This window comes from Carassius gibelio, chromosome A13 (genome assembly GCF_023724105.1).
Source record: "Carassius gibelio isolate Cgi1373 ecotype wild population from Czech Republic chromosome A13, carGib1.2-hapl.c, whole genome shotgun sequence".
Lineage (NCBI taxonomy): Eukaryota > Metazoa > Chordata > Actinopteri > Cypriniformes > Cyprinidae > Carassius > Carassius gibelio.
In genome coordinates, this window is record NC_068383.1 from 18,377,001 (window position 1) to 18,390,478 (window position 13,478).

Sequence of the window (13,478 nt, forward strand, 5' to 3'; positions counted from 1 at the left end):
TCTATGCCTAAGGCATGCCACTTTCGTGCATATTCACTGATGTGTATTCCTATTCTGGCCTCCACCTCTATTCTGCAAGCAGCATATTTAACAATGCGCACATTGCTTAAACGGTGCTCTTTGATTATAATAATAATTGTGCTTTTCCAATTGATAGCGAAGGAATGCGGTAGCTCAAATATTTCCCGGGAGCCCAGATGAGTTACCCAATAATGCCGTCAGTCAGCAGCAGCGTGTTCGCAGTTCGAGCTCATTGTTTGAGATGTACAGGACTGGCGCAGGAGGGCGTAGAGTACCTGTGACGAGGATCGCGCGCGCACACGCAGAACAGCGACATCACAGCAGAGTTCATTCCGCGTCTCTGCTCTGTCTCACGATACTTGGCTTTAAACTAACTACTAGACGACTTTCCTGCGTTTTTGCACGATTTGTGACGAAAGGCATTTCAGTAAGTAGACCACTTTGATACTGTGTACGTTTTCTTATTCTTTTTGTGAGGTTTGTTGTCAGTCACGTCTAAAGAGTGAGCATCGAACGATAGATAGTGAAGTTCTTTCTGACAGTTCAGTATGAACAAGTCTCACATACTGTTGAGTGAAGACAGCATAATTTAGACGACACCAAAAAGCTGAAATGATAATTAAAACCTAATTCAAAATTAAAATTAATTAAATTTTAAAATAATTTTGCACATATGAATCCTAAACGTATATGGCAAGCCATTTTAACATTCATTCCTTTAAAAATAACTTTGTTTCTTAGAAATATTGCAAAGTAAACTAGTAGTATAATTTTGCGTAGTACTCGTATCTGTTACATTTCACTACCATATATTAATAAGTATCTAATACAAGTAACTGTTATTTTTTTATTATTATTTTTTTTATTATATTTACTTGTCTGTTGTTGTTAATTTGCAGTATATATAAACACACACACATACATACTAATACATTTTTAATAATTTATTAGTAGAGTTTGGGGTAGATTAGAGTAACTAAGAAATAAGTAATGGTGCATAATAAACCGTTACTACAAGTAAAACTAAAATAGGTGTCAGCAACAGTTGGAATAGTCATTGTCTGAACCACAAATTTGCAATTTGTTACCAGTAAAATAAAATAGATACTTGTCACTATTGGGATAGTGACTAGTGACAGTTCAGTATTTTAAGTACTAGCAAATAGTAAGTAGTACCTAAACAGTACATACTACAAGTGAAACTAAAGAAGGGACCAGCAAAACATACTAGTAGTAAGTGAAATGTCACACTTGTAACATAAAAATAGGTGCTAGTTCATTTTGAGGAAAATACATTTAAAAAATGGCTTGCCATACTAAGTATAGTCTTTCTTCTGTCAAAGACTAGTTCACTGGAAGTTAACTATTAAACTGTGAAAGGCCATATGACTGAATGGTATTTTAGGCTATTGATACATGATGAGAAAGATTGTGGACACGTCTGCATTTGATCAGATTAATGTGCAGAATATTAGTCAGCTGACAGTGAGAATTTGCAGGGCAGTTTTTCCAGGCACAAACACATTTAACTGTCCAAGTAAGATGACATCTGGAAGAAGAAAGTATTTGAATGACACACAGAATGTACCCGGTAGAAATAAAACACAAATTGATTTGATTATTTAGCTTTGCTGAATTGTTTTTACAAATATCTTTTACAAATGTTAAAACCATTATTTAAAAAATATATGCTCTCTCATTGGCATCAGAAAAGTTTAAGGCTGCTCTAATGCTTCATTATTTACTCCAAAACAGCATCAGAGCCACATTTGATATTGTAGGGGCAAAGCTACATATTTTACTATGACATTTATGTGATATTGTGTCTTTAAACTGAACTTGGAGCTGAGTTGCTTAACTGTGTAAAGATGCCTTTGTTGCATCCTGCCACTTCATTTTTTTACTGTTTACTGCATTTATAGTTCAACAGAATCTCATTTTTAATCCCATCAAAAAACAAAAAAACAGTCCCTCGTGATTCATCATCCGGTCAATGACTCAGTGTACAATCAGCAGTGCTTATCCTCAAGGTCCTATGCATGCAAGAATGACATTTTTGTGAAAGACGGCTTTCATAATTAAGCAATTCTCATTCATAAGCCAAACACTGATTATGTTGTTTTACTGATATCTTAAGCTAATCTTAGTAGCCTCTATGGAAGTTATTTATCTACTTTCTTTTATCATTGCCCTGGTTTTGTCAGTCAGTCAGTCAGTCAGTTCCTTTACTGTCCACAAGTGGAAAACTGTCATTGGCTTCACAATGCATCCTAACAAGACCAACACAATAAAACAATTCTACATAAGATCAATAATAATAATTAAAAAACATTTAACTTGACGTCTGATAGACATTTTTAGTTCTTTGAGGTTGTTTAAAGCATCACCTTGATGTCCTCCTTCATTCACATACTCTACAGGTCCTTAATGCATGGAATATAGCACGTCACTGTCATTCGATTACATCCATGAAATCATGATATGAATTTAGTGTGCTTGTCGGTGCTGCTGTCTCTCTTTTGAGGCAACTGACCCTTTAACTCGCATGTAAATGTGCTCAAAGTCACTGACAGCTGGTTAAAGATGCATGAAGGGTCTCATGCAGTCACTGTTCAGCTGAGCAGAAACAGAGCTATCGTTTTCTCTCTGCAGCTGCTCAATTCTTGTCACTTGATTCAGTCCATCCTACAGCCTGATACCATGAATCCTGTTGTACAATTCAATGATTTATTTTTAAATCAACTCGCAGCTGATCTTCCATTGTCTGGAACTGGCTTTAGCCCATCTCTCTGGCTCTGAAAGCAGAATACTGATCTCTTTAGGGGCTCTCTGATGTGTCCACTGTGCTGATCTGGAGCTGTCGCTGTGGGCTACAGTGGGCGCCAATTGATATGCTTTCATTTGCTTTCCAGTGGTTTTAGCGCTATGAGGTTTTCCACTGGGAAGATTTGGCCTCTCAAGTGTCTGACCTATTCTTACTTTCTTTATAGCTCTCATTCTCTCTAGGACATCTGAACTGGCTAAATAATATTCCTGCTGATGGTTGGGTAGTTATAATCCTATAATGGATTCTATGTTTGCACCAATTCAATCCGTGCTGTCCTATGAGCAGTTCAGCAGAAAAATTATTTGATTTCTGAAACATTCAGTGATATTAAATATCATATACTGTCATAACTGCTAATGGTTTGTTGACTTCAAATTCCCTTAAGGGCTGCACAGACCTTTCAAAGCATATTTTAGTGATGAACATTCACTCTCCTATTAAAACCAATAATGCTTTTTCGTCTGTGATTTACATTTGTCGACATTATTTGAACAACATGGTAAGTGCAAAAAGGAATCATCATATAGAAGTCTAAAAGGTCTAGAAGTGCTGAAAGTGCATTCAAAATCAGAATTAATCTTAGAAATAAACAATGTTTTAGGATTTTGAACTAGTTTAAACAATTTTGTGTAGAATTAAGAAATATGTAAGACTTGCTATATTTTTAGGCCACCAATCAAATGTTAGAAAATGAGCTAACAGTGCTAACAGTGATGTTGTAATGAATTTATAAATATATTACAGTATGCAAACTGTTTAATGTATTATTTTTATAATATAACATACAGTATATTCACTACAATTCAAAAGTTTGGGGTCAGTTAGAAGGAATTAATACTTTTATTAAGCAAGGACACATTAAATAGATCAAAAGTGACAGTTAAAATATAGTGTTACAAAACATTTCTGTTTAAAATGAATTATGTTCTTTTGAACTTTTTATTTATAAAAAAAAAAAGAAAAATGCATCATGGTTTCCACAAAAAAATAATCAGCACAACATGTTTTCACCATTGATAATAATAAAAAATGTTTCTTTAGCAGCAAATCATCATATTAGAATGATTTCTGAAGGATCATGTGACACTGAAGACTGAAATAATGATGCTGAAAATTCAGTTCTGCTTCCCAGTGATAAATTAAATTAGAAAATGTATTCACATAGAAAACTGAAATCTTAAACTGTAATAATAAGTCACAGTATTTACTGTTTTTTTGATCAAATAAATGCAGCCTTGGTGAGCTTAAGTGGCTTCTTTCAAAAATAAACCAATAATTAAATAATATTAAAGCATATTTTACATTTCAGCTTTGCTCTTTGATGTTGTTTCTGTTGTTGAAAAGAACAGTATGAGGGATGCTGATCCGATAAACCTCTCTGGCACAGCACTGCTGATTCCTGCGCTATAGCAGGTGTGAATTCAAGCACATCTGTGCAGTTATGTTTGAGATAGTTTGTTTTGTGTGTTTAATTAATACAGAGGGAAAAGGAATGAAAAAGTTTTGAATGAACAAGAATACGGTGGCCTAGAAAGCCACTGGAAATGTGCTCTCTGAAGAGGAGATGCTCATCTGGTGCGTAAGCCTTTTTAATGGAATGAGGGAGAGAGAGTGTGTTTATCTGAGAGAGGGGGAGAAGTCTGGAGTGTTTACAGAAGAGAGGGACTGAGTGTGTTAGAGCAATGGACGGAGGGAGATGAACAGCTGCATGCTCAGGCCACTGTCCTGCTAAATCACATCAAACTCACACACACAAGCACAGTGACTCCTTTTTAAGTAAAGACCATGGCCAAATGACACAACAATAGAAAGTGTCAATATGCAAAATATTTGACCTAATTTACCATTAAAAAGTTTGATAGATATCTTTAAAATCATGTATGCTCAAATTATGTGAAAACTTCAGTCGTATCAGCGTCCTTCAAAAAGCTGTTTTATACTGCATAAGGTGAGTCACCCTCTCATAGTGATGCCATGTTTAATAATACTTTCATTTATAATACTTTAATAATAAATGAATCATGGGTGATAAAAACACCTGCTTATAATCAGGCCCAGATTAAACCTGTGAACTTCCTTCTGTGATTTTCTCAACAACAACAACAAAAAAAAAAACTTTAGCTTTGTCAAGCACCAATTGACAGTAGTTCTTTATTATATTTAGGCCTATACATTACTTTTCAAGTGTTTGGGGTCAGAAAGACTTTAAAATGAATGAATGAGCTCTCTTAGATGCTTGCTAAGGCTGCATTTATTTAATCAAAATTACAGTAAAAACAGTCATATTATGAAATATTACTTGTTGTTGATTTTAATATATTTTAAAATGTAATGTATTTCCCTGATGGCAAAGCTGAATTCTCAGCAGCTGATTCTTCAGTCTTCGGTGTCACATGATCCTTCCTGTTCTAAAATGTAAGATTTTGTTATCAATGTTGAAAACAGTTGTGCTGCTTCATAGTTTTATTGAAAGTGGTGATACATTTTTTTCAAGATTCTTTGAAGTATAGGATGTCCTAAAGAAAAGGATTTAATTGAAGTATTAATCTTTTGTAACATTATAAATGCCTTTGCTGTCACTTTTGATCAATGTAATGCATACTTGCAGAACAAAAGTATAATTTCTTCAAAAAACAACCAACCAAACAAACCTTTGAACTGTAACAAAACTAATTTCCACGATTACATATCCATTTCTTTCTTCTCCCAGTTTCTCCAAATACGAATATAAAAACTCTAGAGCATTTCCAGACTAATCCAACCTGCTTTTGATGCAAGGTGAGAGAAGTCAGAGATGAGCTGTGGCTGAGTTTGTGATATTTGGGTGCAGTCCTGGCTCTTCTGGATTAGGACTCACACTATTCAGTTGTCATGCATTAATCAGCAGTTTATTATTCAATGCAGTCACCTCAGACACCGCTCAGGATTAAAGGCCTGAAAGGTCGGTGTCACTGGATGCGCAGTTGCATCCTTTGATCTTCACTTTGACGCACCACTGAGTGTCCATGAGCTTTGTGCATGTGTCACTCAGTCTTTTTTAGATTTGAAAAGAAGACTTCATTCTTATTAGTGTAACCCTTTAGTGCCACAGGGTGCACTGCTTTCCTTTTAACATGCCCACGTTCCTTTGTTCCGTGCAAACTTGAGAATCTTGATTGTTGGTTGTCCTTGGGCGATCTGGGCAGAGGACCACAGATAAATTGTGTTATTTGAGAAATCTGATTATGTTGCAGATCACACGCTTCACCTGATCACATGTCAGCTTAACTATGACATCAGCGCTGACTAGTCATTTCTGTACCTGTCCTAACCATCTTGTGTTTTCTTGTTTTGCAGAGTGAAGCGCCTGAGGTAAAGAGAGCGGTTTTATTTTTTTAGGGAAGAAGAGTAAAACAGCAGCATTTGTGTATACCAGAGGAAACGGAGGGGTGAGCAGCAGTCTGGTACTCACCCCTCCTGGTCAGACTGTTGATGCTGAAGATGTTGACCCATAGTACATGTCTGCTGTTCTTCATGTTGCTGGCTGTTGTGTCCACTCTGTGGGGTTACCCCTTCAGACCCCCGCTAGACCTGGATGTGACCCCCAGAACTACAGTCCTCTCCAATGGTATGAAACACACATTTTTGTTTTTCTTTCATTCATATAATCCTGAAGAGAAATATCCATCAATCAGACGAGTCACTGTTACTATGGAAACAAATGATGGCGAAAAGAGCTCTGTGACCATCCACACCCACAAAGCATTGCTAATATCTCGATCAAGTCTCCCTACCTTCTCAAACTAAATGAACTATATTTATTAAATATATTTGTACATATTTGGTGTAAGTTTTTTTTCTTTTGGGTTGCTTTAAATTGTTTAAAAGTGGCAGTTGCAAAAGATTTCTGTTTACATAAAGCACTGTTCTTTTGAACTTTCTATTCTTCAAAGAAGCCTATATTTTAACACAAAAAAATATAAAAATATATGAAGCAGCACAATTGTTTTCAGTAATAATAATGATAAATAAATGTTTCTTGAGCAGCAAATCCACATATTTTAATGATTTCTGAAGGATCATGTGACATTGAAGAGTAATGATGCTGAAAATTCAGCTTTGCATCACATCATAAATCATAAATAACATTTTATAGCGTATAAAAATTGAAAACAGTTCTTTTAAAATGTATTTTTGATCAAATAAATGCAGCCTTGTTGACCATGAGACTTTAAAAAAAGTCTTACCAACTTTTGACCAGAATATGAGATGTACTGTTATTTTTCAATTATTATTTATTATTATATATATAAAAAAAAAAAATCTTTTGATTTTCATAAATTTTTGTTAGAGCTAGAGTTGGTTTGGATCAAGTGTTAATGAACGCCTTAGTGTAGAATTGTTTGAAATCCCTTTGGAGCAAATAATTGGGAAAAATGCTTCCAGAACTAAGAGTGCTGAAAAAGTGCACTCTTAGACTGTTGTGCTTTATATCATGGTATTTAAATATGATAATCATTAAGTGCCATGGTATATCAAAGTATAACAATTTATTTGTGCATGAACATCACAGTAACATGGTACTACCACAGTACATTTCTGTAAGCATCGCAAGGGTTAATACTGAAGTAAATTAAAGGGCTGCTCAGGCAGATGCAGAGAAGCTGCTGTGTGCTCATGTGAGGGGGAGTGGGGTCACCAACTGTTTATAACTCTGTACTTAATCATGCAGATGTAAGCAGGGCTCTATCACACCCGTTTAGATGACTCGCTGCTTGCCAGCTTGAATTTAGTTTATCTCTTCGCTGTTGAACAATAAAACTCCTTCCTCTCACATCTGTGAAGCAGAAATGCAGGACAGAAAGCACAATAAGCCAACCCAAGGTTTCCTTTATCTTCAGTATTTAGTTACACAACCGCTGAGAGACTTGGGGCCTGTGTTGAGTTTAACAACAAAGAGAGAGGCAGGTTCACTCTCCAAGACCAGTCCTACCATTGCTGCTAGGACAATGATTGTCTAGGCCAATGAGCAAACGGTCATCCATAAAATGCATTGTTGTTCTGTTGTAAGTAATCTTAAAGATTCCTAAATGCATCTACTTTCGGAAGGCCAAATACAGTGCTTTTGCTTTCTCCTAGATACACTCAGCATCTCCCTGACACACTAACTGTGGTTTCTGAAGTCACTCCTTCTTTCTTTGTTTGAACATTTGGGGCGACATTACACAAATATTCCCACATAGTGACATAGACATGTGGGGCGTGTTTGAATGAGCCGTCTTAGGGGGGCATGGCAAAGTTTGACAAACTTTGATAAAGAAGATCTCTTTGGGTTTGAGACTTTAGTCTTTGCAACTTTACAGATCTTCTTTATGCACCAAAAGCTTAAAACACTCCACAGAGAAAGGAAAACTTGAAATCGATAAAACTCTTCTAGTACAGTAATGCTGCCTTTGCAAATAGCTTGAAATAAAATTAACTTTAGTATGTACAAATTTTGTATAACGATTATTATATTTTTATTAAAATAAATGTTATGATAAATATAAACATCTGACTCATTAGCTGTGTAGTGCACAAACCAAGAAACAGCAGAAAGTAAAATGTATCGCATAGAGCTGCTGAGAGAACCCCAAGTGGCTAAGCCAGAGGCCTTGCTGGACCATAATCCATCCCTGCACACATTAGTCTGACAGATCTTTTCATTGAGTTACTTAGCATCATCTACTGCACTTACAAAACCAGTGAGCTCATCTCTACACTAATCATTTCATTTAGCATCCCTGTGCAGGCATGAGCGGAAAATAAGATGTTATTATCAAACCCCAGTTCAGCAACAAGCAAGAGATGAGAGTGTGTCATATATTTACGATTGGCTGAGAGCCTTTTCCAACAGTGTCCTATTCTATTGATAACAGAGGTCCAACTGTTTCTTTGTTTGTATCACTCCAAGTACTAAGATGTTTGTATATCTACCCCCAAAACAAGCTAAAGAGGGTCAAAATGATCTGTATTCCTGTATTTTCTAGTACTTCTGTTGTTTTAATCAATAATTCTTATGTAAAATTTTAACCGGCCTTATAAACTAAGAGTACTCTCTTACATATGTGCCACATATTGCATAAGATTTTTATTCAGTAGTTTTTTATTCAAGAAATTTAATTTATGGACTTTTTAAAAAGTTTCTAATGAAAAAAATATTTGAATAATTATCAAATATCAATTAGAAAAATTGTATATTTATAAGTTATTTTTTATTAGTCATTTTCATTGTAATTGTTTGTTTATTTTTTAATGGGAAGATAATAATGTTACACTGATGGACAATTCAGTGAAGTATTATTGTTGTTGTGATTATTTTACATTTTATTACTTATGAGTTTGCGATGATTATAGCCTTTAATGCCAATATGGCATTAATAATGGTGTCTTTGACTTGAACATAATCACCCATGAACACCCATTTAATGTGGACTGTATGTCTCAGGAACCCCAAAGCTTTAACTACAGAGTGAGTCAGTATCCTCAAAACCCGTGAACACCTCTTTCTGTGGCTGCTTACTTATTAATGAGTTCAGAGAGCGCTGTACTTTACAGCCTAGTAACCCTCATGAGACAGAGTCGAGATAGTGACGGGCTACCTGAGGGAGGACAGTGTAAATTATATTTGCACTTTATGTATTGTACTCCTCAAAACACCCTGAGCACACTGACTATGCTTCTGTCAAATATCAAAGCTCCCACTGCTGTGAAACTGCGTGAAGCGGCTGGTTTTAACATGACTCGCTGGTTCTCGGGAGACCTTCACTTGTTTATTTAGCAAATACACAGTCTCCCTCTCACACATACACAAGGCCTCTGGGATGACAATCCAAATCATGTTGTGAATGTCATATTGATTAGTTAATTAGCAGTGCAGTTGAGCAGACAGAGGGTATGTGTGTGTGTGTGTGTGTGTGTGTGTGTGCAGACTGGACTGGAGTGTCTTGAGTAAATGTACTACTTTAATGTCAGTTTGTAAAGGTCTAATGGTAGTCATTCTGCTCTCAGTGCTCAATTGCATATTCACTACATGGCTCACATTATAGACATCCCCTTTTAATTGACTGGTTCGGCTAGGCCCTCAATTCCAGTGCAGACGGATTCAAATGTTACAGCATGAAATGACATCCTAGAGAATTTTATGCTTCATGGACTTGAATGGGATCTAATCTCTTCATCCATATTACAACATCTGTTTGGAAAAGAAGAATCATTAGGGTGAACTCCCTATTAAACCTATTTGCTTATTGCATAGGGCTGTATTTGTTTAAATATTTTAGAATTTTATTAACATTTCAAATGACAGTTTTCTACTCTAATATATGTTTCTATTTTAATATAATTTAAAATGTATTCTTTTGGCAAATCAAAATTTTCAACATCATTACTCCAGTCTTCAGTGTTTGATCGATTTGATGCCTTCTTGCTGAATAATAGTATTCATTACTAAAAGAAAAATCCAAGCTTTTGAGCACTATAGTGTATATCGTTGGCGGTAATGCATTACAAGTAACTCAAGTTACGTAATCCGATTACTTTTTTCAAGTAACTAGAAAAGTTACGCATTACTTTTTAATTTTCAAGAAATCATCTGTTACTTTTTCAAATAAGTTACATTGTTTTCCCATGTATTGACTGACAGTGCTCCTGTCCGTGTGTGCTGTGTGAACATGATGTTACTGTAGTTCTAGACTAAACATTGACATGCATGAACTAATATCACTTGCACAAAAATAGATTCAGTATCCCTCAAAAATAATAAAAATGGTGAAATGCAAACTCATGCAAAAATATGACGCAAAACTGCAATAATCAAATGCTAACACAAAGGTCAATTATGTATTTAAAGGAATACTCCACTCCAAAAAAAAAAAATGTTGTCATTAATCACTTACCCCTGTCATTCCAAACCCATAAAAGCTTTCTTCGTCTTCAGAACACAATTTCAGATATTTTGGATATTTTGTGACTGTCCCATTCACTGCCAAGTGAATGTGTCAAGTGTCAGCTGCGACACAAGGATACGTTTTCTACGTGTATTTACGCTTTGATTAGAAAGAAAACAGCACATCGTTGTGTCGCGGCTGACACAGAAGAGCGTAAGCTGCCTGCGTTCAGATCATATTCTCCAAAATGACGCTACGGTGATGCGGAGAGACACAGAGGAGACAAATTGTTGTATAAAGGCATTATTTTTGTTTTATTCACATACAAAAAGTATTATTTTATGGGTGAACCACTGATGGCAGATGGACTATTCTGATGATGCTTTTCATACTTTTCTGAACCTTTTATTTACTTGGCAGTCTATGGGACAGTCACAAGCCTCTCGGTTTTCATCCAAAATATCCGTAATTGTGTTCTGAAGATGAACAAAGCTTTTATGGGTTTGGAACGACATAAGTGATTCATGACAATTTTTTATTTTGGGGTGGAATTTCCCAAGTATCTGCTTACCTTCAATTATCCAATACAACAATTACGTAAAAATGACTTTAAATAAACATGACATGTTTTTTGTTTTGTTTTTGAACTTTCTTCTCTTGTGTCCTATTCTTCATGCAATCCAGAATGGCAGCACAGCTGAATGTTTTGTTTGAACCTTTTGAATATACATTTTCTTTAGCCCGAGAATTATTAATTTCACTTTAGTTGTGAAAGGCTTTTTGCCAAAAACAGAACACTTTTATATTGAAAACAAGCTAGCAAAAAAACGCTAGTAACGCAAAAAAAGTAATGTAATACATTACTTCCCATAAAAGTAACTAATAAAGCTATTAGTTACTTTCTTAGGAAGTAACGCAATATTGCAATGCTTTTCTTTTAAAAGTAATTTTCCCCAACGCTGGTAGTATATAATAGTGAATAGTGTTATGTATGGCAGCTGAGGACAAATACAATCTGCAGTTGTCTTTTCCTGTAGCGCTGAGTCATTTTGGTGGGCTGCTGCCTCACCTTACCTGCCTCAATGGATTAGACTATACTTTATTCAGAGAACAGGAAATGCAGGTATTGTTCTCTATTGCTTCATTGTTATTCCACAATGGATCTTAAACCAGATTGAAATACAGGAATCTGTGATAAAAGAAGCAGAGTGTATCAGCTGCCTTTGTTCTGAGGTATTTTTAGTGCCAGAACCCGATTTTACTAAGTGTGACATGATTTTACTAAGTGTGACATCTTTGTTGACCCTGGAACAAAATTGTGATTAACCAATCAGATTTGAAGAACCAATCAGATTAGAAGAACCATAGTTTTTGTGAGGTTTAGGCTTAAAATCAGTTTTTGATGCTCGTACATCAGTGTCTTTCATCTATCATTTTCTCTGATTTTAGGAATTACTCTTGGTTCAGGTTAGGTTTAGGTGTAGGGATATGATCAAGACTACATTTTTGGATCAAAAAGTATAGTTCCTGGGTCAAAAAAATATGTTGACCTAGGAACACATCTTAACTCAGAAAAATCAGGACGTGCCAGAGGTTTCATTACTAAATTCCTTTTTTTTTTAATGAAAGAATTTACAGCATTTTTATTCCCAGAATAATTAAATTCTTAGACATTCCTAGAAAATCAATGCTATGGTGGTTGCATTGTAGTGATGTCAGAGAGTCATACTATGGTAGTGAATGATTACAACATTTGTAAACCATTGTAAATAGAAGGGAGTATAATTGTAATGTCATCAGTTCAACCACTTCAAACACGCTCTGTGATGTTTAGCTGTGTTTTATGTATTTGGTCTTCCTATATTGAATTTATTTATGTTTGGTATAATTGTATGGTTAATAGGGAAGGGCATGCATGACAGTTATTTGGAATTAAATTTAATTGCCACAGTAAATGAATCTACAATATGTATATAAACATCTGGCTTTTTCGATTTGTTTAAATGGATAAAAACAACAGCATTCTTTGTGCTTGGCATTTATTTACACAATTTAAAAAAATACATTGTTGATTTGTCTAAGTTGTAGAATAATATGGGAATATATATATCAAAGTTTGAGACACAGAATACTAACGTGGTACTTGTATACAAAACCATAGTATTAGTATGATATCATATCCAAAAAAGAAACCTAGATAGAAATTGGTTTTTATAAGTGGAGTGCATTGATAATCTCACTGAACTGTGTGTTTAGTTTGCCAGTGTTTCATTGTACCTGCATCCATTCCTCGTAAGATCCCATGATCAAGTTGAACAGACAACCGTTTGTGCTACTTTAAAATAAGAAGGAGGTCTATTTGAGCAATCAGTAAAACGAGTAATTCTGGTTTGTGGAAATGAGAGCATGTCTCTGTTGCACTTCAGTGTGCCTGAGAATGACGAGCACGCCTAAGTTGTGTGGTTTGTGTCTGTGTAATAGCAGGCCTGTAGAGGACTATCAGTCAGGTTACTGGTCTTGTTCGTTTGGATGGGCGTTGCTCTATGATGAGCCTTTGCCATTTTAACACATCTCTTGACATTTGTTTGAAGTTCAAAGCTGCTCTCCTCACCCCAATGTGGGAATATAGTGGAGGTCTCCGTGCTGTGTGCATGGAAACCTTTGTTCTGTTTGAATAACCTTGGCTTGTAATTCGTTTACCATTTTGAACTGCTGTTTGTGTT

At 35.4% G+C, this 13,478-nt stretch overlaps 1 protein-coding gene across 1 annotated transcript in view; it reads left to right on the forward strand.

The window, feature by feature from the left end:
• The first annotated feature begins 21 nt into the window (after window positions 1-21).
• LOC128026391 (semaphorin-4G) overlaps window positions 22-13,478 on the forward strand; it is a 36,805-nt gene continuing 23,348 nt past the window's right edge. Inside the window, exons 1-2 of the mRNA XM_052613478.1 lie at window positions 22-448; window positions 6,185-6,455. Coding sequence (XP_052469438.1) covers window positions 6,320-6,455 — 136 coding nt within the window. The 5' untranslated portion in view covers window positions 22-448; window positions 6,185-6,319. The remainder of the gene's footprint in view (window positions 449-6,184; window positions 6,456-13,478) is intronic.